We start from the raw sequence: 26,067 nt of genomic DNA on the forward strand, positions 1-26,067 counted from the left end.
ATGGTTTTCATTCCATGGTGTTAAATAAAAAATAAAACCCACACTCGAACATGCGCACACACACACACAATCCCCATCATTCATTCATTCATTCACACAAGCCCACACACGCACACACACACACGCTCGTTTGCATTGCTTGTGAAGTCCCTTGCAAAAGTGTTTGGCAGCTGCTGTTGGTGTTTGTGGGCATTTCTCCAAGTGAAGTGTTCTAGCCCCGCCCCTTGTTTGCGGATTTGACCAATGAGTATCCAATCACTAGTTCTAAGTGTGATCAATAATTGGATACACTGGGTGCAAATGGGCATTACTCGTTCCTAGCAAGGCTTGAACACTTGACTTTGAGAAACACCCTGGGTATTTGTCAAAACCTAGTCTGCACACTTCCAAGTGTGTCAGCCTAATTAGTCATGCCCAGTGATTGGATACTCTTTGGTGAACTCTGTGGAATATCCAATCATTGGCCGTTACTAATTAGGCTGACACACTTCCAAGTGTGCTTACGAGAACATTGAGAAATGGCCCCTGTCTTCGGTTTAGGGGGAGGGGCTACATGTGTTTGTGGCCCCCCCACACTTTAGAGTTGGGTGGGTGTGGCTTCTTTCTCACATGACGTCCGCTCTCTTGTCCCGCACTTTGTTGCGCAGTTTAGTCCGAGCTTTGAAGGCCGCAGAGTTGAAGAGATGCTGGAAAAAAAAGAAGAGGCAATTACATTACATTACATTTCATTTAGCTGACGCTTTTATTCAGAGTGACTTACATTTACTATTTTTCCAGGGTATTGGTTACAATACCTGGAGCAATGTGGGGTGAGGTGCCTTGCTCAAGGGCACTTCAGCCATGGATGGAGATGTAGGGAGAGGTCAGGTGGGATTAGAACCAACAACCCCCAGATTGAAAGACCAACTCTCTAGCCGTTAGGCCACGGCTGTCACAAAGAGGATAATAATTAGGACACCGCTCGGCTTAGTACAACCTGTTTGTGAAGTGAAAGTGAAAGTGAAAACCCACATGGGCAACTCCAACTCCCATTGTCATTGTGACACAGCACTCCACAGCACACAAGTGTTCACTGCACATTGCACACAACAAAATTGCATTTATGCCTCACCTGTGCAAGGGGGCAGCCCTCAATGGCGCCCCATGGGAGCAGTGCAGCAGGACCACGCTCAGGGTACCTCAGTAATGGAGGAGGATGGGGNAGAGCACTGGTTAATTACTATACCCACACACACCTGGCGGATCAGGAGTTGAACCAGCAACCTTTGGGCTAAAGTGGGCGGAGTCTTCACCCCAGACGTTTGTATAGAAGTCAATGGGAGAGAGCTAAACTACGACCCCTACAGACCGATTCCCATAAAACATGCTTATGAACCCTCTAGTTGGAATCCTCTGTGGCGGCACGTACCCGCTCTGTGCGGGAGATCTTGGTGGCTTTGAGGGAGGAGGGGTCGAGGATGAGGGGCGCTCCCAGGCCGAAGACGTCCCTCAGCAGGGGGTTCCACTGCAGGTGGTGCCGCACCCCTGACTCCAGCATCTCCTTGAAGGCGTCGTAGATACGCCGACGCACCCAGCAGTCGATATACAAGGCCTCCACTCCGAAACGGATCTTCTCCTCGGAGAAGTCTTCATTCTGCATAAACACACGCATGCAAAGGGTACCATCAACAACAGAGTAGATTATAGATGAAACAGATGTATTGAGTTGCTAGAGATTATATAGCTGGAGACTGGATCTTCTCCTCAGAGAAGTCTTCATTCTGCATAAACACACACACACACATGTCCAAATGTGTGAGATTTTGCTTTCTTTTTAATGTTTGCTGTGCCATTTCATTTGGGTTGTTTTGCAGTGCTTTGAGTTTTGTGTGCCATGTATTCACATGTCTGTGTGCAGTGTCTAATCCCCAGTGCCTTCTAATTGCCACCTGAGAACAACCTTCTATTGGACTAATTAATTAATAGCTGCTAATTGGTGAGTTGGACTTGATTGGGGACAGGTACATCAGCAAGAGAGTAGACTACAGATCAAATAGACTAACCTATTGTATTGCATTGCAAGAGATTATATAGCTAGAGATTGAATGGGTGAATGTGAGGCATACAATGTAAAGCGCTTTGAGTGCTCGAAGGAGTGGAAAGGCGCAATATAAATGCAGTCCATTTACCATTTGGGATATTTGGCTTCAGGTAAAATACCATCAACGGTCAATTAGTTGAATATGAATTAGTAGCAACATCTACTATGACTGTGATGAGGATTTGTGTACAGCTATGTTTTTTTTTAAGTTCATCCTGGCATTTCACTTGAAAGCCAAATATCTGTTGGTTTTTTTTGTGAATAAGTCATGAGAGAGCTAGAGGGGATAATGCCGCCTGTACACCAAAAATGACCTACGCTACCCGAATAGCTGAGGTCCCTGAAGAAGTTTCGCTCTGGACGTGACATGGACATTGACGTTTGATTTAGCTAATCACATAAGGCTCTGATTGACAGCCCGGGGCATTCAGACATACGAACATCCCAATTGGTTTTTGCAGAGCCGCGTCATGGCTCATTAACATAACATTAGCCATGCTATTACCATGATATTAGCTCACTTCGCTCCTGACGGAATTCACTTTGGTCACTTTAGCCGCCGACGCTCCATAGAGAAATGATGACTTCCGTCACTCAGTTAGCATTGGTCGCTATTGGTGTACACAAACTAGGGATGCACGATGTCAAAAATTTCGTCCGATACCGATATCCGATTATGATATTGCGGTTTTGGCCGATGACCGATATTAACCGATACCGATGTTTTTCTTTCTTTTAAAAAAAAAAGAGATGACAATGATGCAAACAAGCAGAATTTTTTAATGTCGTCTTATTTCCAAAAACACCTTTTAACTCCCTGTGATAATTAGATAAAAAATAGAGACAAAATAGAAGACAAACAGTGAAAGTCATCGTCAAGTCCATTCTTTTAGAACCGTAACATATAAAAAAAAAACATCGGCGTTAACATCGGCCCAGTTTTACCCATCAGACCGATGTCCGATGTGTTGAATATCGGCCGATACCGATACATCTGGCCGATACATCGTGCATCCCTAACACATACTGTAGCTTAAGCATTCCTTACATCTATGTACTTCATGACATGAAATTGAAAGTCAAAAGTGGTGTGAAGAAACAAAATTCACTCACTCACTCACTCACTCACTCACTCACTCACTCACTCACTCACTCACTCACTCACTCACTCCTACAAGAGAGGATAAGTGTGTCTTACCTCTATGTACTGCAGCACCTCCCTGAATATGGATCTCTGTTTCCTGCGGTCGTTCTTGGCTCTGTGCTTGTTCCCGTCCGTGGCTAAACTCTTCAGGCCGTCACATAGGCAGTCACTGTCCTCGTACTCAAAGTCCTACATATGACATGATGACATGCACACACACATACACACAATATTAAAATGATATAGGCAGTCACTGTCCTCGTACTCAAAGTCCTACACATGACCACATATATGAAGAAGAGAATGACAGAATTAAGTGTGAAAACCAGTAGATAATTGGCAGCAGTAGCAATGAACAACACTGTGTAATAGGGCCGTGCGATTCACTCTTGATCGCGTCCTCATCTCCACCTCAGGTGCGCATGTTCAATCCTTTGCAGCCCCGGGAAACGCGCGTGTCGTGTCACACAGTCGGACCATTCTGCTCGCATCCGATAGTGTGAGGACGTGAGTCGTGAGATTTGAAGTTTTAAATTGCGAAATTTCCTTGTGTAGTGTGAGCAGGAGCTTAACACCTACGACTGAAAATATCGCACAGTGTATGCCTGGCTTTAGTTTCATTGACATGGAGAAAGCGATACAGAACTTGACTCGGGGGTACTCATGATACAATGAAAATGCTTAGCGGGTACACAAGACAAAAAGGTTGGGAAACACTGCCTTACGGCACTGAAAAAATATAAGACTGCCCTTGGTGTGTGTGTGTGTGTGTGTGTGTGTGTGTGTGTGTGTGTGTGTGGTCACATACCCGGTCAATATCCCTGGCCAGTTCGTAGAGGAGGGCGATGGTCTCTCCCACTGCTATCCTGAAGTTGACGTCAGGGGAGTCCAGACACATCTGGAGACGAGGCAGGTGGCTGAAAAAGAGAAGCAACAACCAGGAAATGCAGATTATCCACCACAACATAAACCAATCACTACACATCAATCAACAAATGTGTAGAAAAAAATACATGGGTGACTATACATTATAATTTATAGTCACAAGTAAGCAGGTAGTAATACCCTTACAAGTGCCCAACATGCTTATTAACTTTGTTAACATGCTTATTAACGTTGTTAACATCTGATGAGATAACTTCATTTCAGTAAAAGCATGAAAATCGGTATACATGGCAGCCATCTTGAAAATTTCGTTTTTTCGCAACGCCTCCATATCTAGTATTAGTCAGCATATCAAGATGGAAATGTGCAGGGCTCTAAATTAACGCACGCCAACACGCCAAATGCGGGTGAAAAATCATTTTGGCTGGTAGAAAAAATCATCCACTAGCCAAATTGGCTGGTAGCGCTCGCCCGACTGAACGTTAAACAGCTGCACGCACAGATCTGTAGCTGCCGTCTGATGAACTTTAAAACGTCGCCTACATTACCCATGAACATTAGTCCTACACCCATTGGCTGACCGTTAATCACAATAAGGCAGCCTCACATCCATTGGCTGCGTGTTTGATACCCGCGCGCTGTTGATAAAATATGTTCAATGAGCGGACTAGCGCGGATTACTTTGGTTTTGTAGGTTTTGGTCAGATGAAAAATAATGTGGCAGTGGTTAAAGCACGGTTATGTGTCGATGAATGCAAGTAGTAGCAGCGTAACTGCTGTGATGATGAAATAGAGTATTGGTGAAGCGAAAACGGCGTGAGTGAGGGGGGGACATTACAGCTGTCTGTCAAAACAGTTGCCGTCAGAAGTCGTCTGATATTTGCGAGGTCCTCGCAACTACAAACGATGGAGTTGTCGTTTCCTATTAACGCCCACACCATCGCAAAGACCCTGCACGAGTTTGACATGGATATACGAGTAAGTGGGAAAAAAAAGATAACAAAAACTAGCGACAAAAGTAACAAAGTAAGCATGGTCTCCGTGGTGTTATTGGATCTAGTGTAACGGTAGCGTAACGGTAATTGTCATTCCAAGCGCATCGTAAGTAAAGCTAATATTAATTTGACCTGGAGGAACTGGTGTCACGCAGCAGCACCAAACACACAATGCAGACATCATTCACGCACTGTGTAGGTGTGTGTTCGTGCGTGAATGATGTCTGCATTGTGTGTTTGCTGCTGGTGTGTGTGCGTGCGTGTCTCCTGTCCTCCTCTCCGTCTCCTTCTCCTCCCTTCATCTCTTCTCCCCTTCACCTCTTTTCTGTGCATTGTGCATGGTATTTGGCCCACTGTGTGTGAAGTGATGCTGTTTAGGGGATATGAGGTTTTGCAGTGTTTGGTTGTGTGTTTGTTTGGCTAGTGTTGAAAGTCTGGTATGTGTGTGATATTAGTGTTGAAGGCATGCTGTGTTTGCGTGAGTTGTAGGCCTATAGGCTACTGTATGTGAGGTTTGGGTGATGGTGTGTGAGGTAATAGGCTAGTGTTTGGCTGTCTTTACAGTAAATGGAAATGGAATGAAAAATAATGAAATGCAGGTAATAAAAATGTAATTACTAAATAATTATAGAATAGACTGAATTATATTCAGTATAATATTTATATTGTTTATCTGTGATGAGGACATAGCCTAGTTTAATAAAATAATTAAAAGCAACATAATTAACGCATGGTTTATTTTGGTGAGAAAAAATGGCTAGTTGACCTTCCATTTGGCTAGTAAGAAAAAATGTCTACTAGCCAAATTGGCTGGTGGTGGAAAAAGTTAATTTAGAGCCCTGGTTACGTGTACCCATTTAAATAATAAGACAAAAAAATAAACCACTATAAATACATAATAAGCAGCTTATAAGATGTTTAAAAAGTTAATAAGAATGTTATTGGGCAATTGTAAGGGTATTACTACCTGCTTACTAGTGACTATAAACGCTTAAGAACCTTATTCTAAAGCGTTACCAATACATGTTTATATGATATGCGTTTTGTAATATATAATATATGTTTCTTCCTGTGGTGTGTGTAAGCTTGAGTTCTCTAACCAAGACACTGCAGGTGTGCATTTCCACAAGTATCCAGAGGTCTCATGAGCCCTGGGTCACATCACATGACATTGTGTGTGTGTGTGTGTGCGTGTGCGTGTGCGTGTGTGCGTGTGCGTGTGTGTGTGTGTGTGTATACTGTAGGTAACGTACTGGTTGATGAGGCTGTTGAGGTGCGATGCTGGGCAGAGGGTGATGAGCAGTGCCCAGGCCTGTAGGGCGGCGGTGTGGAGCGGCGCCGTGCCAGCCTTCACGGCGGGCATCAGGCCTTCGCCACGCGGGTACGCCGAGCTGAACACACTCTCCAGGTGGCCCAGGGACTTCAGGAGGTCCTGGTGGACACAACACCATCACAACACAAGCACTCGGTCACGACTTTAAAAAACTCCAGAAAAAAACACCTCTTAACAGCTAAGCAGATTTTTTGGAAAAAAGGTACTGTCTGCCTAACCTGGTTCTCACGCAGATGGTTATTACCATGAAGAACCAGGCTAATGTCTGTCTATAAAAACCTCAAATACATGTAGGCTATCTCACAGGTACACAGGCAAACAGGTATCTCTGGAGCAAATGAAAATATTAAATAAATGACAACTTCAATTAACCCAGTCATGCCTAAAACACCTGCAAAAATAAACAAACAAAAAAAGGCTCCTAAACGCTGAAGCTGTCTTTTGGAAAAAGGTACCGTCAGCCTATTAAAAACCTAAAATGGCTCAGCCTCTGAAGCACACGAAAACATGCAATGAAGCTAAGACCTGCACCATACACTAGAACTTGTTCAACTCTAACATACCAACATCATGGACCTGAAAGTTGCGTCATGCAACCTTGGGAGATAGGGTCAATGTTGCACTGGGCAGCATTCGGCATAAATGGGTTTAAAGAGTGAAAAGAGAAGTCACACTTTCTACATTTGAGGAGTCTCCTCTAGAGACATTTACATAAACTGCCCACCAGGGGGCCTCAAACAGCCGGACGACAGGGTCATACAGTGAGTAGCACAACGTCTTGCAGATACCCATCAGCAGTTACAGCCTCTAGGCATCAGACCTCATGGCAGTTATGGTCCAGAATAAAATACTTTATAGACACATAGCTACAAGAATGCTGCCCCCCCACCCACAAAAAAAAACAACATTCTGAGCAACTTTTTGCAAAAAAATAAATAATAATAAAATAAAATATAAAAATGGGCCTGTGTGGCATGCCAGCACTCCAAAGACCAAACTGCTTCCAAGCTGGCACAGTGGCATATAAAGCCGCATGCATACAACTAAAAATAATCCTGGGGCTCCTACCACCACATACATAAATAAAGCACCAGGGGCTTGGTGCAGTGGCATGACAGTGGATCCAGGAGCATATCTCATTCTTACCTCTGCATCTTCAGCAGCAGACACATAGCAGCACATCCCCAATGCACGGGCACACTGAGGAAGGAAGGAAGGGATAGAGAACGTCAGTGGGAGAGGAGGAACACAACGAAACACACATAGGGCATGAAGCAAGAAAACACATGACAACATCTGCCTGAAATTACCAAAATACTTTTAGTTATTGTTTTTACCTACATGGTTTCCTAGAGTTTGATATTATAACCAAAAAAAAATATATATATATGTTTTTTCTTTTAAACAAATTAATTTAAATAAATGTAAAATGTGACCGTAACATAATTCATCCTAAGTCCCAACTGTTACATTTATTGGAATGTCAGTAGGACCAGTGACAAAGAATCCTGACCAAGGCCAAACTTAGGTCACTTCCAAGAATTGCAACCTGCAAAAAATAATACCGGTTTATCACTTGAGCTGTTTCTCGGAGTAGGCTACTCCCCAGGAGAGGTTGACGTTACTCACACTCTGATAAATGTATGACGTCATTATGTCTCAAGTTATATCAAGTCTTCCAAGGTTCTTTTCTTCCAGACATGTCAAAGTTTTTTATCTTTTACCTGACATGTTTCGACGGTGAAATCTTCATCAGAGGGTCACATGGATGTTGAAGACTGACATGCTTCAAAACTTTTACATGTCTGAAATATAAGATACTTGAAGAGGTTGAGGTTACTCACACTCTGTCGAGCGGCTATGCTGGCGACGTCGTCGATGAGGATGGTGCTGAGGATGGGGCGGAGCACCTTGAAGCCCTCCTCCCCCTCGGGCCCGCCCCCCAGCTGCACGCACAGCAGGGAGAACACCGTCGCCGCCGCCGCCTGCTCCTCTCCTCCACCTGAAGAGAGAAGAAGAGGGGAGTATTGATATGTTATTATTATTTATATGTTATTATGAAGCCCTCCCCCCCCCCCCCCCCCCTCGGCCCCCCCACCCAGCTGCATACACAGCAGGGAGAACACCATTGCAGCCTGCAGCCGCCTGCTCCTCTCCTCCACCTGAAGAGAAGAGGAGAGAGAGAGAGAGAGAGAGCGAGAGAGAGCGAGCGAGAGCGCGAGTGAGTACACCGTCACTGCCGCCCCCCGCTCGGGAGTAGAAAAGACTATAGTTTTTTTCAAGTCAGAGGTGATCAGTCCCTTCGGAAAGAACACAAAAAAAGCCTCTGAAGTTAGTTGAAAAGAAAAACTTTTCTTGACCAAAGGCTCCATAAAGTTAAACAAATGTCTTTCTTTATAATGTCATCATGTTCACTGAACACTTTATAACTGCCACACGGATCGCCTCCACCTTCTTCAGAAATTATTCAGTTGCTAAGACACCTCTGCTCTCTCACACACCATCACTAATTCTCTCCACACATCTCCATTGTCAAATACAAGGTCATCTTGTAAGGCTTCTTCAACCTCTCCTCCTCCTGCAGAGAAGAACGGACCGCGAGGAAAGAACACGATTCAGATGGAATTATTATGCATCTACAACACCTCTGCTCTGCTCTCACACATCTCCAAACTGGCTTCCCACACATCTATCTGTACCAACACAGCAAAGGCTCTGTACTGCTGGGCATCTTATTCTCTCCATCTATGCCAGTCCAATGAATAAATGGCATATCAGCAGCGCTGCAGCTTGTTGATAGTATTTAAGATTGCTAATACTATTTAAGCAGTATTACTTAAATAGTCCTTTACTTAAATAGTCTCCTCACCGTCTGTGTTTTTCTGTCTCTGTCTTGGTGTGTGTGTGTGTGTGTGTGTGTGTGTGTGTGTGTGTGTGTGTGTGTGTGTGTGTGTGTGTGTGTGTGTGTGTGTGTGTGTGTGTGTGTGCTACCCACCCTTGCGTAGGCATCGCTCCAGGCAGTCGCTGAGGGTGAGTCTCCTCTCCAGCAGGAACTCTGTGAGCAGGCGAGAGGAGAAGGCCTGACGCAGACTCTCCAAGGCACTCACGCGCACCTTCACACTGACACACACAGACAACACACAGACACACACAGAGGGAAGGCAAGCAAGACACAATGTGACAGAGATCAACAAATACTATAAGCCACAACAAACACAAACGTCTAAGAATCCTACTCCATGGAATTACTTTTCATCATAAAATATCCACACAATTTCTACAAAAAAAGTCATTTTCCACTCATAAACAAACACATAATGAAGAACAAAAAAAAAAAAAAAAGTGCACTAACAACACGCAAATGTCTATTGTACATGACAGAACAGAGAATGGCACTGTCAAAATGCCATAGTTCAGAGGTCACCATCTCGATTTTGTGTTTGTGGTGCCTGCGTAAGCCTGCGTGCCTCTAATAATAGCAGCTGTGTGTGTACACAAGAGGGTTTGCAGGAACATGTCAGGTCAGGTCAGGCCGGTGAACGTTCATTTTGGGGTGATAACTTGATGCTAACAGGCAGGTCATGTTGGAGCTACAGTGAGGGTCACAACTGCGGTCTTAAAAAAAAAAAGGCAGCAGATCTCCGATTAAAGCGGCTGTTTGGTAAGTTCTCATGTGCATGACAACCTGATCTCATGTGTCCTGATTCTGGGATTTTGTAATTTGTCATTTACCTTAGTCATCAGGACGCGAAAATCTTTAGTCGACAAATACATGGAATTCCTTAATTCAGCAGGAAATTAAAAAGTATTTAACTTCCTGTCCAAGCCTCAACGCCCTCCAGTGAAGTAGTGCACGTCACAGCCGTAGAAAAACTCTAAAAGAACTTGTTTTTCCTGTGACGGGCTGTTTCATACACTACCATCAGAATCCCATGACAATTCCAGGAACTATCAAACGCAAGCAGGTAATTGGAGTGCTTCTGGGTCTTCACCTTTTTTCCTTGGTGCTCATCAGTGTAGGGGCTCTCAAACTTGGTCCAGGAAGACGGATGCTGAGGCACTCAAGGTTGCATTTTTTTTTTTACTTTTGTAACCAAATACAAAAGTAAAAAAATGGAACCTTGAGTGCCTCAGCATCTGTCTTCCTGGACCAAATTCCAGGAACTATGACTAACAGCAATGATGACCATGTCCTGGTAGCAAGAATGGTCCACAATGACGGCAGAGTTGCCCAAGACAACTATCTCACACCGCCAATCAGTTGTGCAATGACAAGTGGAAGTACACCATTGAGAACTACCACGGAAAATGTTTCTAAGCAATTATTCTACAAAGAGACACAATATCTCCAGACCTAGTTCCCTGATCAACAATTCATTTACATCAAGGACAGAGGTGGAGTCCAAACTTTATAAATAGCTTGAGTTGTTGTTTCTTGTCCAGACTAGCACAGCTGAATCTGGAGTATGGCTTAGTAACTAAACGCCTTTTACAGGATTAAAGTATGACTGCTTCAACCAAGAAAAGACTTCAGAACCCTTTTTCAAATGGGAAATTGAGTAATAAGCAAATTGGGTAATAGGTGAAGGGGTGATGGGGTCATGTGACTGTATAGGCACGCACAGCTGCAGCGAATATTTTAACAGCTAGCTCGGCAGATTTTTCAGTGTGATATCCACTACGTTTGATTCCCGTTTTCTCTTCTCTCTTTGATTCACTTCTATAGTGAGAGGCTTTTGTCTGGAGAGAAAACCAAGCAGAGGCTCTAATTCTACAAATGTGCAGCTCATCTCATCAAGTTTGGAATGCGACTAATAAATCTGTGTGCCACTTATAGTACTGCACATGCCAACAGAACACTGAACAGCTCCAGCAATTACGACTACCAACTGTAGACTTGTTACATAATATTAAATCCTCTCAAGTTACAATTAGCGGTACATGGCTTGACAAGTGCTGCATTTATTTTCTTTTTTTGTTTTGTTTTTAGGGCTTTTATGCCTTTATTAGACAGGAGAGTTTCAGATGGTGACAGGAGGTGAGTGGGAGAGAGAGGGGGGGGGGAGGATCGAGAAATGACCTTGGGCCGTAATTGAACTCAGGTCCCCCGTGTAGCAACAAAGGCCCTACTACCGATTGAGACACAGCATAGACAACAAGTCGGTATCGGTGTATCCGTGTATCGGTATCAGGTTCAGATATCAACATAATTCAGAGATCGGATCGGATCGGAATTTTCCCAAAGTATCGGAATTTTCCTCATTGAGTCAGGTGTAGTGTTAATTTGAAATCATAACACTTGCATGTTAGTTTATAGGATGGGATTGTTACTTTTTTACTTGTCACTATTTACTTATTAATTTGTTTCCTGTTCTTCTGACTTCCTTTTCTGACCAAATAGTCTACTTGGGCCTACCTCAAATTGAAACCCATGCCATATACTTGCTTTTGGTATCGGATCTGCGTAGTATCAGTATCGGCAGATATCCAAATTTAGATATTGGGATCGGATCAGAAGTGAAATGATGTGTATCGTTGCATCCCCACAAGGATCGAGAAATGACCTTGGGCCGTAATTGAACTCAGGTCCCCCGTGTAGCAACAAAGGCCCTACTACCGATTGAGACACAGCATAGACAACAAGTGCTACATTTCTTTTTTTTCTTTTATGCCTTTATTTGACAGGACAGTCGAAGATGGTGATAGGAAGCGAATGGAACAGAGAGACCGGGGAGGATCGGGAAATGACCCCGACCGGACTCGAACCGGGGTCCCCGTGGACGGGCATGCAAGCCCAAATGTGGGCTGTGCCACAGTGCCCCCAGTACTACATTTCTGATGCAACAGTTTCTGTGTGGCTTCGGCATAAAACGACTGCCTGGTACAGAATAAGGAATACTGATAGCGACCTGAAGGCTAATATGACAAAAAGACACCATGTTCCCTTCGCTAGTTTCACAGATAAGTTTTTGCTTGTCTACTGGGAAAATAACCACCTGCTTTCTCAGCTGTGGATAGAGTATTTCCATGCACAAGGACCATGTGCTTATTTTTTCAATTTCGGCATCATAAATGATTGGCTTCATATAGTGTGTATAGCGATTTTTGTTTGATTTGATTTTAGACTGTGTGAACCACGGACATAAAGTTCGTCTAAGTCTAGTGGTCTGTGCAAGGGTAGCCGCCTCTTCAACATAGCTTGTGGTAAATCGTGGTGTGGCTACCAGTCAGTGTGACCAAGGTCAGTGACTATGACCAGCAGCTACAGAAGTTTACCCTTTGAGGGGTACCATCACAAATATGTGATTAGAATTTTGCCCAAATTTTGAGTTCTCGTTATGATGTCATAATGTCTTTGCGAGATTTTTAACACAGACGTCTATAGGAGCTGTAGAGTGTTCCAGTAAAATTCTAGAAGAACCTCTAGAAATTCCTTACTCCTCAAAGGGTAACAAAGAAAAAACACCCACATGCGTCTCAAAAGATTGGGTGCAGGACCAGCAGAGTCACATGAAAACTGATAGTAAAGTCTGTGACACCAGGCTCCCGTTTCTCTTTTTTTTAAATATAGCAGCAACCTGCCTGAAATCTCACATTAAAATAAGAGAAACTGGAGCCTGGTATTGCGGACTTTACTTTCAGTTTTCAGCAGCTGAGCTACAGAAGTTACCTCTTGTCCATAACATTGTAAATACACTGGTATAGGGCTGCTCGATTATGAGGAAAAATCAATATCACGATTATAACAGTAAATATTGATATCACGATATTAATACGATATATTGTAAAGCCCTACACTGGTATACACATGGCTTTAGTTACCTTACACATGGCTTTAGTTACCACTTGTCCATGACGTTGTCAATGCACTGGTATACGCATAGCTTTAGTTACCTCTTGTCCATGACGTTGTCGATGCACTGGTATACATATTAGCTTAAGTTACCTCAATACACTGTTAGTTACCTCTTGTCCATGACGTTGTCGATGCACTGCTTCAGCTTGTCCTCCGTCTCCTCCTGTGCAGTTTGTTCATCCACCACATCTCCTCCTCCTCCTGAAGGGAATACAGATTTCAACATAAAACTGCGTTTGAAACCAGTCTTTTCATCCCTAGAAAAAGGGGATATGTGTTTGTGTTTGTGCTACTATGACTTGCTGGGTGTACATGTGTACATCATGTCTGTGAAGATTCTTATTTATTCAAGTCTTGTTATACAAGGAGTTGAGCTGTGAGGAAATGGACTTGCTTGCAACTAAACTGTTTTTTGAATTTCTGTGCAAAGATGTGTACATTCATGTGTACATTTGCATAATTCTGTGTACCGGTACCTTTTATGCGTTTGTGTGTGTGTGCAGGTGTGTTTGTGTATATATGCATTTTTTCTGTGTGTGTCCATGTACATTTGTGTACACATGTATGCGTTTCCTTGTGTGTGTGTGTGTGTGTGTGTTTTCATGTACGTTTGTGTACAATGCATTTCTGCGTGTGTGTGTGTGTTGATGCGAGTACCCACCGGTGCCGTCCTCTATGACTGAGGCGCTCTCGCTGGCGCTGCTGTAGTGGCTGAGGACATCAGAGGCCAGGTCATCGTCACTGCCCCCCGCCTCTCCTTTCACACCGTTCTTGCCTGAGAGGAGGAGAAGAGAAGAGGGGACAAGTTCAGTTGTGCATGTGTTGACCTATCCATTCATCAAGTTCAGTTGTATAGCCTATGTGTTGACCTATTCCCCCCATACTCAAATAGCGGCTCGCGAGCCATTTGTGGCTCTCGGGGCATCTATGTTTGGTTCTCGAATAATTTTGAAAAATTAAAAAAAAAAAAAATAATAATAATAATTTTTTTTTTTTTGGTCCGATCGCGCTGTCGGCTCTTATTTTGAAATCGCGCCACAGACGCAATGAAGAAGCGTGCCGTGCCCCGCCCCCTCAGGCAGTTTCTCCCTCTTTGTGTCAGCCTGTCAGTCACTGCAGGCTCCGGTCAGAAGCACCTACGACGCTGGCATTAGAGGTTGTGAGGTAGACTACAAGGGAAGGACTGTATCAGAGCCTGTAAATAAATTATTCACAAAGTTCTCTATGCATCGTTTTTGAAAGTAATGGTCCACATTTGATTGCAAACAGTGTGTTAGGACTTCGAATTGGTTTAGCTGTAGCTAGTTGCTAACACAAATGAAGGCAAACTGTGTTTGAACTCTGCTGGCAGCTAACTATTGGTAGCCTATTAAAAACGAATTGCTTAATAAACTTTTCACACTTTTAAACAGTCCCCAAATAGTTCGTTTGGAATGCAAAGACCCTCATAAGACTGCAAACAAAGTTATGAGCAACTTGACAATTTATTATTGGCTTTTGCATTTAATCAACATGGCATCAAATGTGCCATTTTCTTGTTGACAAAACTTGGTGTTCTCCTATGTGTCCTCTTTGGGTCCATTATTGCCTCTGATTCTCATTATGCATGTGAGAGCTGCATAAACAAAGTCATAATAAGCAAGATGTGTTTGAAAAGTGTTATATCTTTATGAACGTAGTCTGCAAATATAGGCTATCAGATAATCTTATGTCATTTAAAAAAAATACTGAAGGGTGGGTGGCAATGAGAGCAAGGCAGGCACCTCACCCCACAATGCAGGCCCTTTATGAGAGAAATGTTCCCCCATCCTGTCACTAGAAACTAAATATCTGCTGTTGGTGTGAGTGCGTGTGTATTGTGCTTACAAAGGACTTTGTATGTTTTATTTTATTTATTTATTTATTTATTTGGGGGGGGGTCCGGCCCGGCCCTTTATTGGGAGGAATTTTGAAAAACTGGCCCTCGGGGACTTCTAATTGAGTACCCCTGACCTATCCATTGGCCATATAGGATGAGGAGATGGGCATGAAGCTGACAGGATGTCAAGTGATTCAGCGTTAAATTGTGAGTTCACACCGTTCTTTCCTGAGAGGAGGAGAAGAGAAGAGGGGACAAGTTCAGTTGTGTATGTGTTGACCTATTCATTCATCATAGAGGGAGTAGGAGATGGGGATGAGGATGGGCGTGAAGCTGACATCAGGTGATTTAATGTTAAATTGTGAGTTTACATGCCCTAACCCCGCCTCTCCTTTCACACCGTTCTTGCCTGAGAGGAGGAGAGATGATGGGACAAGTTCAGTTGTGTGTGTTATCCAAGCAAAAGGGGATAAATTGTTGTGACTGCACACTGGTCCTCTTTGCTGGTAAGTTATTAGGTGAACCTGATGAAGCAACAGTGAAACGCGTTGTTCACCTACTAAGCTACCAGCAAAGAAGACCCGTGTGCAGTGTTTTATCCCCCTTTTACTTGGATTACTTTAGTGGTTGTGCACAGGAACTCTGCTTAAAGTGGGAGATGGGTGTGAAGCTGACAGGATGACATTAAGCGATTTAGCATTAGATTGTGAGTCCACATGCCCTAACCATAACCCTACTAGTTTCTAGGGATGTAAATAAAATCGAAATGTATCGATGTATCGGAAGTATCGGGCGGCGATTTAATCGAATCGCATGGTATCATGGGGGCATTCTTAAGAATCGAAAAGAATTGAATCGCTGGCCCCTGTGCAATGCCCTATCTCCATAACACAATAGTAGTGGAAAAGTAATTGGAAAAAATCTAATTCGAACCGAATCACATCGTATCATAGGGAATTCTTAAGGATGGTATCGTCATGAAGGCTGTGATTTACACCCCAACTAGTTTCTGGTCTACAGTGAGACTACAGTGCACTTTATTCCCCCCACAGCATTATGCTAGCTTTGCATGTTATGAATGCTCATTCAGAAAATGGCATTTGTAAATAGAAAATAAATAAAACTGAATTCACCGAAATGTAAAATCAGATAGCTCACAACGGTCATCGCATCAATGGTGACGAGACAATGTGACAGTAAAAGAAGAAGGTTCTGAACAAACAAGTTAGCCCAAGACATGGGTAACGCAAAGGATTAACTGACTTACTGTACAACACAAGTCAGTGTTTATTGGTTTAGAGAGACCAACAAAACATTTAACTAAACTTAACAAGTAGGCTTGGGAGTTAGAAGTAAGACATTTGGATGAGCAAACTGTAATGTCAACTGTAACAACAGTATAGCTACAGTAGGTTAAATACTGTGTGTCTATACACGGTCTCTGCCGTGTGTCAAGTGTGAATACAGATCAGCTGTCTCAGCCCATCTCTCTCTGACATAGATCTCTCCTCTCGCCATAAAAAGCATGCCCTGCATTCACCTACTACACACGACCACATGGACTAGGCAAGCACACACACACACACACACACACACACACACACACACACACACACACACACACACACACACACACACACACACACACACACACACACACACACACACACACGTGGTAGGAATGCCCCCTGTGACCGAAGGTCAAAAATTCATCTGAACTACCTCACCCCGTGGATGCTGGGCCATGTGCGCACACACACACCACACACACACACACACACACACACACACACACACATAATGGGCAAACCCTGGCTGCCTGTCACACCCTCAGAGATAAACTGCAGGCCACATGACCTCATACAGCAAATCCGGATAACATTAGAAAGTCCTGACCAAGCAAAAGTACATCAATACCACCGCACCGACCCAAAAAAAGAGCACCTCTCTCTCTCTGACTGACTGACTGACTGACTGACTGACTCTTACTCACACACACACACACACACACACACACACACACACACACACACACACACACACACACACACACACACTCTCCTGTACTCATCCAATTAAGATTCTTGTGTTCATTCATGCATATGCAAGCCAGGCCAGGGTGACGTCACCACCCTATCCCATGTGGCCTAGTAAGTAATGCTGTTCCATTATCCAATCCTCCCTCCCTCCACCCAGTCAGCCCAGCGGGTTCCCAAACTTTATCATGACTGGGACCCCCAAATATACCAGTAGATTCCAGCCAAGGCTGCCCAACATTCTTTTCCCCCAGAGCACCCCCTTTCATAAGTCACCTCTACACTCATGCAGCTACTGTACTGTGCAACAGGATATATGGCATTGATGATGCCACTTTGTTTTGCCATACCCCCTAGCATCCCCTCACGCCTCCCCCACGGCTCCCTTTGAAAGCGGGTGGCCCAGCCTGGTAGCAAGCTAGCCTAGCCTAGCCTAGCGCCCCAGCTCTGCTCAGCTCCCTCTCTCCCCATAGGCTGAAGGGCTCATCTGGAGTAAAGTTCACCCCACACTCGGAAGCGACAGCTTGAGTCTGCACAAAGCCCTACTGTGCGTCGCCCGCCCGCCCTCCGTCCACCCTGACCCCACACCACACACTCAAATATAAGCACAAAAGCCTGTTATGCATAAAACCAAAACACATTGACTGTCACAAAGACCTGCTGTTGTACTACTCCAACACTGGATGACACACTTACAAACAAACAAAACACACATATTTTAGGAACAATGCATATTCAAGTGTAAACAAAGACATCCAGGTTCCCTTTGTTCACAGATGAGCACCTGGATGCTAAGCCACCTGCTGTTACCCGATCCAACGCATTCTTTGACATTAGCCAATAAAGGTGACTACACTAGGAATTTAGTCAGCCTTTTCAGTGGAATGCTAGCATGGTAATGCAGACGTCCAGAAACTATAAGATCTGCTGTGATAAGATTTCTTCCAACAACTTAACTCAATCAGCTCATTCACATTTCAGCCAGTGCATGAAATCACGCCACGTACATGGGCGCTGGGAAATGTGGAAAGCGAAAAGAATAGTAAAATCAATGAAAACTGAAATTTTTGAGTACAGTATGCTAGTTTTGCAAATCAAACAACTGAACAGAGTAAAATCAGTTTGCATTTTTTCGTGCCAGTCTCTGGATCTCTGCATCATTCGTACGTTTCGTTCATTCATTAATTCATTCTCAGCTAGCCAGCACTCGACTGTTTTAATGAGTAGTTCACAGTTGTGCAGCTAGTACTCCCTCACAAATCCCACAACTCATAACTCTGCAACGCTCATAATAAGTTGGCCTCCTTTAAGTGTGCACGCTCACTACGGGTGGGTTGCTTGAGGTTGCTACAGTCTCGAGTTACAGCGTTCCCCTGAGGCCAAGATGAGACGAGACGAGATGAGAGCACTCAGAACCAGAGTGGAGTAGAAAGACGGTGGAGATGATGATGACAGGGGTTAATTAAGGAGCTCCCTATTATAGATAACACCCTACATGTTACGCAAAATAAATGATGGATGATATAGACAGGGTAGCCGTGGCCTAGTGGTTAAGGAGATGGGTAGCAGGTTCGAATCCCACCCTTCCACTCCCTATCTCTCTCACTTCATGGCTGAGGTGCTCTTGAGCAAGGCACCTAACCCCACACTGCTCCAGGGACTGTAACCAATACCCTGTAAGTCGCTTTGGATAAAAAAAAAACCCGTCAGCTTTGTGTTATGTATTGAAATATAGACACAGGAGTAGCAGCTTCACAATCCGCATATCACACTTCATAAGGACAAAGAGGTTTTGCATATTATCAGCGCTAATTTATAACATTATCTAAAATGCACCAGCAAAGTAGAGTAACTGGTTCGGCTTACTATTGGATGAATCAATCACTTTGTAATCTCATTTTTCGCCAACACATTGTATCCTGATTAACTCTTTTAATTAAAACGTCCAGGCAACCAGTCTTATTTTATTTTTAAGTGGGTTAAAACTAGCTAAAACACAACGGCGCACAGTGAAGACAACCTTCATTTTATTGAACATGATGATCTTGGAAAACAATGCCAGACCCGAACATGGCCTTCAAGAGTGACTGCACTGCAGCATGCACGTGAGATGAACACAAAACATGTCATGTGTGAACTGAACTGTGTGGTGGGCATAAATTCAGATCATGCAAGCACATGCGTGCCAGCCAGGGCGGTGCGGTGCAGTGGGAGTCCTGTGGCAGTTGAGCAGTATGGGCCAAGTGACAGCCTTGGGGAGGAGGGGAGTGGATGACAGCCTTTATAACTGTATAGGCTGACTGTATAGGAGTCACAAGACACCCGCGATGAAGTTATGAGGTTATGGGTGGTAGTGGGGTTAGAGAGTTGTGCCTGTGGAGGGGGGTAGAAGGTCGTGGGTCATGATGGGAACGGGGGGGCGTTTCCAAGAACACGGTTAAGTGATAAACCTGGCTTAGTTAACCTACAAGAAGTGGTAAAGCTGGGTCAAAGACGTCCAAAAAGGAACTGTCATTCAGTGTAACGGATACCTTCTACTGACTGTGACTGTAAAAAAAACATGATTTTTAAATTGTTTCAAGTGAATGAATGACAGCCGAGGCTTTCATGAATTCGCTGGAAAAAAATAAAATAAAAAGAGTCATGTTTCTTACAGCTACAGTCAGCAGAAGGTATCTGTTACACTGAATGACAATTCCTTTTTGGACGTCTTTGACCCAGCTGCTAATAGATAGCCCAAATGTGTTATTTTAGTTAAGAAAAGTATGACAAGAGGCCCTTCTATTAGATGATTTACCACTACCTCAAGGTTAACTTCACCTGGTTCACTGCTGAGCCAGATTCTTGGTATAACCCCCCTGGCCTGGTGGATGTTAAACAGCCTGTTATGGCGGATGGCGTGGCGTGGTATGGTATGGCACGGACGGAGGGAAGGATGGAGAGGCGGACGGGGTTTCCAAGGCCCCAGACCGACCGAGCCTACCTGTCCGGGGTGCAGTTTTCCCCGAGAGTTGAAGTTGGAGAACTTCCTGACGCAGGGAGCCTGAATGGAGCAGGGTGGGGGGCAGTATTATTAAGGCCAAGTCCACACATTCAAGAATGAAACAAGGGTTTTTTTGGAACCGGGTAAAAAAAAAAGTCCACAAAAGAATGGATCAGTAAAATATTATCCACATAATAATCATGGCAACGAAACGCTTGCTGAACACAATGACTAACACATTCAGACGAACGCACATTTCTTCACTGAAGTCGTTGAGAAGAAGCAGCCCAGTCTCTTTCTCGGACTCATTTCTGACCCAGTCATTATTTACTACATCAGGTGCAGTGCAAAAAAACAAACAAAAACAAAAAAACAGCCACAGTTTCCTTCCAAAACTGTGTCTTCACTAAATGACTGGCCTACCTATCTTGGGCACTTACGATCAGCGCATGGCTGGATTTAAACCCAGGAACGACACATTTAAACACCCCAAATCATCATCAGCATTAGGATATTATCCGCTGCTGAATGAAATGTCACACAGGACAAGCCTAGCTACTTTAGTGAATGTGATCGTGTTCCCAGCCACCCTGACTCGACATTATGAGAAAAAAAAAAGCACTAAGTCATTCATTCCATTCAAAAATAACAGTCGAGCATGTGCCGGCTTAGGAAATACCAACCACAATACACACTAAAGCATGTCAGCACAAGCAACCATGTGCTTGGGTGTGGAGCTGTGGAGCGGTGCAGGTGCCGGCAGGGACAGCTACCCTTCAGCACTCAGCTCTGACAGCACAGCACATGTAGCAGCAACTTGGGCTGCAGCCTGCAGGCAGACACTCCTGCACGTGACAGACCAACCGCCCGACCGGCTTGACTGACTGATACCACAGCAGCAGCAGCAGCAGCAGCAGCAGGGGCTGGCCTGGCAGTGTTGCCAGATTGGTTGGTTTCCCGCCCAATTGGACTGCTTAGGAATGGCCGTCTGCGGGCAAAACATGGGCAACATGGGCATTTCGGGTGGGTTTTCCTGCAAAAGTATGGCCAAAGAAATCAATAGAATGTAGTTGAAATTGGGGTGGGATTTAGTGCTTCCAGATGGGTTTTGAGCATTTTTTTGGGCTGGAAATGATCAGTATCGTCTGGGAACCCTGGGGGCTGCAACATAGCCTACAGTAGCTTGGCTACAGTACTACTTAGCATCACTGTTTCATGCTGCCAACTTGGACCTGTTCTCTGCAAACCAAATTGTTACATCAAAGTAAGTATCGGCTGCCTGCTAGTCGAAAGACGAAAGTGTCACCGCTTAGTAATGATGACACAGCATTGAAATTCAGCAAGACCATAAGCCTAAAATAAACACGCACGTTTTGAATGGCTCTTTGAATGGTCTCTCTTTCCAGCCAGCTAAAAATATGAGCAGGGCAGCAGGCGTTGAGTTTTACCTTTCAGTGTGCAAGCTGAAATAGTCGCACCATTTTGAGTGTTCCCTTTTGTGTGGCATGGGCACGGCAAAGGCTCTATACACACTGATCATTCTGGTGCAAGCACCCACAATGCACTTTTGCCATAAATCACCATGATTTGCTGTGCATTTTGTGGTTTATATTCTTTTCTGACATCAAGATCACAATTATCGAAGTGTATCATAATGACAACACCACCATAGGTAGCTATCTTAACATCTTCAAATTGGCATGTCATGAGCTGTGCCACAGGCATGGCACTACTGCAGTTCACAAATCTGCCCCCTGTATGTATGCCAATAGGTATTGATTTCTCAACTGAGCTGGGGCCCTTCCAGGATTTTCACCGTTTGAATGGAGTGTGCCCTGCATGCACCCATTACGTTACCTCTTAACCTCAACTGACACACAGAGTTGAACAGAAAGGTAGGACCATTCGTGCCCATTATCGCCCATTATGCATAGTCAGCAGTGAACGTCTCTTTTCGTCTCCTTTCAAGGCCAGGTGGTAGCTCTAGTTCTAATCTAAGGTTGCTGGCCACGTCATGACTTGGACTACCACCACCACATTGACAGTTTTCCATAAGTGACAACACCACAACTGACTTTGCCCCCTTGCTATCATTATCAATCAAACAACGTATTTCTGGACTTTATCGTTACAAAGAAAACTTGTAAGTGGAGTCAACTAGCCGTGCTGTCAAACGACATTCAAACAACTGTATGACAAACTTTTTTGAGCGAGGTTGTGATGTGAATCTTGACAGGCTCAATTTTAGGTCCCAACAGGCAAAACAGCTAACGTGAAACGTGACTGACTGTACACATATTGTAGCAGCTGTGTATCTGCTGTCATGACAGTCAGGTACACGACTAGCTCTAGCTATGACAGCTAACATCTTTAATATCAGCCAAGTTAGCCATCTCACCAGCTAGTGTCTTCGTTCAATCTTGAAATGTGCCTCGTTTGTAGATGTTTGTAGTCAACCCACGGTTATCAGATGCATTACCATACAAAGTGTTGAACTTGAAATGTGTATATAATACAATTCTCTAACGTCTCCTGCCTAGCCATCAGTGACTGAATGAGTACATTGTTGTTGTTACCTTTACTGGAAACACCTCTCTTCCCTTTTTTACTCCTTGGCATGATGCCAGTCGGTTGGTCCGTCCACAGCTTCCAGACAATCTTAGCTCGGTTGTCACAGCGGGACTCCCACGATGGCTAACCGACGTCCGATCAACACTCAGGGGTCACAAAAACAAGCGTGGGCGGTTGCTGGATTTCAGCAACAGCGCGATAACTCCAAATCCCCCCAAATTTCTCCAACTCCTGAGCTACTTTTGGTCACTGAACAGCTGTGCAACACTTCGACTAGCGAAGTCTGAAGGCCTCCCTGGGCGCGGAATGAGGGATTTCGCCTTCTTTTGAGCTTATATTATCTATTATTGTCCCCAGGTAACCAATATCTAATACCAGGTTGAGAAAGTAAATATTTTTCGAATACTTTGGGACGGGATATCGAGCACGTTGTCACCGCAGATTCCACCATCTTCTCCTCGGTAACCGCTCTCCGACCCGGCACGCTCCACCTCTACGAGCTAATGGCGCTGAGGATTGTGGGTGTTGTAGTGTTTGTTAACATCATTTCAGTTAGAAAAACGTTATAACACTCTCTCAACAAAATACAATACCCATGGTCGAGAAACGCCACTCAGCTGTTTTGCTCTGTTTAGGTTGTGATCCGTCCACGAAGTGATGTATTTTGGGTGTGAAAATGTACACGTGCGAGATCAACAGTTGTTACTGACATGTACAGTGCAAACATAGCCCACTGATTTATAATATGCCTATTTGTTATTGTTATGGTATTCCTTCAACTTCTTCCACTTAACGCCAATGGCCAATTGAGCAAACAAGAATTCAGACCAGGCCCGAGTGCAGGCCTAGCAGCGCAATAACAGGACTTTTAGTGGATGAAATATCTCTTCTTTTGCCAAAATATTAGTGATGGGTAAACCAAGGTTTGTTGAAGCTCTGCTCTGAACCATTTAGCCGCATTGTTTCAAAAATTGGGTTAGTACTCCAAGTTTCAGTACAACAGGGCCCTCTCCTGGTGAAAAGTCATGTGCACAATTAACAAGTCTGCCTGCCTCCTCGTGTTGTTCCTAGCTGGCAAAACGTGCAGTGGGCAATTTCCATTGGCTACCCCAGTGGTTCTCACCACTTTTTGCCTGGGGATCCCACTAACATTTTTTTCCCTTGACCAAAAAACAAGATTGAGCTACTTTGCAGGCTATTAGACTATAGGTGACAGTCCAAGACTGTAGGCTAAGTCAAAATGTTATTTAATATTATATTGTAAATTATTAATATTCATTGGTAGGCCTATTCTTTTTCACACCTAGACATTTCAGGGGACCCCATTTGAAATCCAAGCGACCCCACATGGGACCCCAGTGTTGAAAATCTCTGGACTACTCCATGCACTGCACAGTGTACAAAGAGCATTAGTCTCTCAGATAGGCCTACAGGTACTGGCTTCACATATCAGCTTAGCACAGAGCCTCTGTTATAACCTTATTGTTTGCCTGATGAAGGTCTAGTACCGAAACGTTGTTTATTAAAGAAAGAACAGCAAAATGGTCAGTGTGCAGGAGTTTCTTTACGTTGTTGCTGAATAACCTTATTATAACCTTGTCACCAAAATGGTATCACCAAGCCTTTATTAGTTACTTTGGACTCTCTGCACTGCCATAGCAATGCTGTTATTATGATGTAGTTGAGTGTTTTCATAGGGCTCTCAAGTTTTGAAGATTGTTTGGAGTGAGATTTAAAAAGAGAGAGAGGTGACCCGTCACCTATCGACCCATCGACACTAGGTTTCCCTTCAAGCTAGTTAAAACAGCTAATTAAAACGTTTTATTAGACCAAATACACTATCTAATTATTGGTGGTTCAGGGGTTTCTCCCTCGAGCAAAATTTGAAAATGTAGTTGTTAAAAGTGCAATTTTAACACAATATGTGAAGAAGGGATGCCTGTTTTAGAGGGAGGTGATTTTTGACCATTTTCATTGAGGGGGATGATGGGGGACAGTTGCCCTGGGCACAGGGAGAGAGAGGGCCCATAACATAACGAAGGCTGGCTGTTCACAGGAGGGAGCTATTTAAACAACACCAGCACAGCGGATGGCTCTGTTCTGAGGTCTGGCCACATATTTAGGTCTGTGGGTCTGGCTACCTCTCTCCCAACTTGCTGGAGCAAATACTGCAGTGCCAGGGCTTGTTACTATTGCATGGTGAAGTATGAATGATGTGATTGACATAATGTTGGTGACTTTTAATGCTACAAAAATAATTCCCACTCCAAACTTCAGTCCTGTTTCTCAGTCAATACAAGCAAATACACCCCACCCCACACATGCACAAAGTAGGTCTATTTAAAGGGGGTTAGTTTTGGTTTACAGGCTTTGGTTAAGTCTCGCCTTTTCTGTTGCCGAATATTGCATGCATATGCATACATGCATATTTGGAAATATCCTGGCTTGCATGCAGAGAGGGACACTTTATGAAATCCTTGAAAGCTGTCCCCTTCATTTTAAAATAATGTGGCTCTAGACAATATGTTTTATTTACAGTAGAGTACTCAACACAACTATTGAATTAAATCAAATTAATTTATTTACTAACAATAATTTGTGGGAAAAATGTGGGAATAAGCCAAGGAACCATTGGTGTAAACTGTCTCCAGCACATCACCATATTCAGCATTTTACCAGAATGTATGAACCTTCACAATAAAATGGTTATAAAAATATACGAATTTCAATAATAATCCAGAAAGCATGCTGCACAATATTTAATTTAAACGCTTGTCTGTGTCTATATTGCCTTTGGTTGATGTAAAATAAATATTGAAAACTCACACTTAAAAAGACTACTATTCCCATCAGCCTCTTCTAGGCGATACTGTACTATGCGTCAACAAAATCAAATCCCATTGGTCTGTGGCAAGATCCACCAATGATGGTACACGTTGCTAGCCCAAACCTACTGAATCGAGCTGTCATCGAGAGGCTGACTATCAAATTAATGAAACAAGCTACTTCATCTGCAGGGCTACACTCACAGTACAGTGTATCTAAATACCATTTGAACTATTTAAAACGCGTATGATGGGTTCTGGAGAGAGTACAACACGAAAAGTGTCTTTCGGCGTGGATGATGAACATGATACGGTCCGGATTTTGCGAGGAGTGAAGGTATGGATCCGTCCATCCCAAGCAGAGCCTTTGATTAGGACAAAATGGGCTAGTGATTGAACTGATGGGAGAATAACCCGCGTTAAATCATAGACGTTTGACACTTGGATACTTGCCCTTATGCGGAATACTGTAAGCGGGCACAGGTGTTGACCTTGTATGAA

At 43.9% G+C, this 26,067-nt stretch overlaps 2 protein-coding genes across 6 annotated transcripts in view; one reads left to right on the forward strand and one right to left on the reverse strand.

Moving 5' to 3' along the window:
* Window positions 1-483: 483 nt before the first annotated feature.
* On the reverse strand, window positions 484-23,213 carry ifrd2 (interferon-related developmental regulator 2). Of its 4 annotated transcripts, none has more exons than XM_063209528.1 (12): window positions 22,747-23,213; window positions 20,171-20,230; window positions 13,955-14,068; window positions 13,404-13,491; window positions 9,433-9,557; window positions 8,282-8,439; window positions 7,584-7,637; window positions 6,358-6,536; window positions 4,033-4,141; window positions 3,279-3,413; window positions 1,409-1,633; window positions 484-686 (listed from the first exon to the last, which is right to left on the reverse strand). In XM_063209528.1, exons 1-12 carry the CDS (start codon window positions 22,787-22,789, stop codon window positions 606-608), a joined length of 1,371 nt encoding a protein of 456 aa, XP_063065598.1. In that variant the 5' UTR covers window positions 22,790-23,213; the 3' UTR covers window positions 484-605. The 4 variants fall into 4 exon arrangements, with proteins under 4 accessions (XP_063065598.1, XP_063065597.1, XP_063065601.1 ...); XM_063209527.1 differs by having other exon boundaries at window positions 13,404-13,494; XM_063209531.1 differs by lacking the exon at window positions 20,171-20,230.
* A 2,499-nt stretch (window positions 23,214-25,712) lies between these two features.
* Window positions 25,713-26,067, forward strand: part of chchd6a (coiled-coil-helix-coiled-coil-helix domain containing 6a) — a 135,259-nt gene continuing 134,904 nt past the window's right edge. For both annotated transcript variants that reach the window (XM_063209532.1, XM_063209533.1), the window contains exon 1: window positions 25,713-25,903. In XM_063209532.1, coding sequence (XP_063065602.1) covers window positions 25,814-25,903 — 90 coding nt within the window. In that variant the 5' untranslated portion in view covers window positions 25,713-25,813. The remainder of the gene's footprint in view (window positions 25,904-26,067) is intronic.

This window comes from Engraulis encrasicolus, chromosome 10 (assembly GCF_034702125.1).
Source record: "Engraulis encrasicolus isolate BLACKSEA-1 chromosome 10, IST_EnEncr_1.0, whole genome shotgun sequence".
Lineage (NCBI taxonomy): Eukaryota > Metazoa > Chordata > Actinopteri > Clupeiformes > Engraulidae > Engraulis > Engraulis encrasicolus.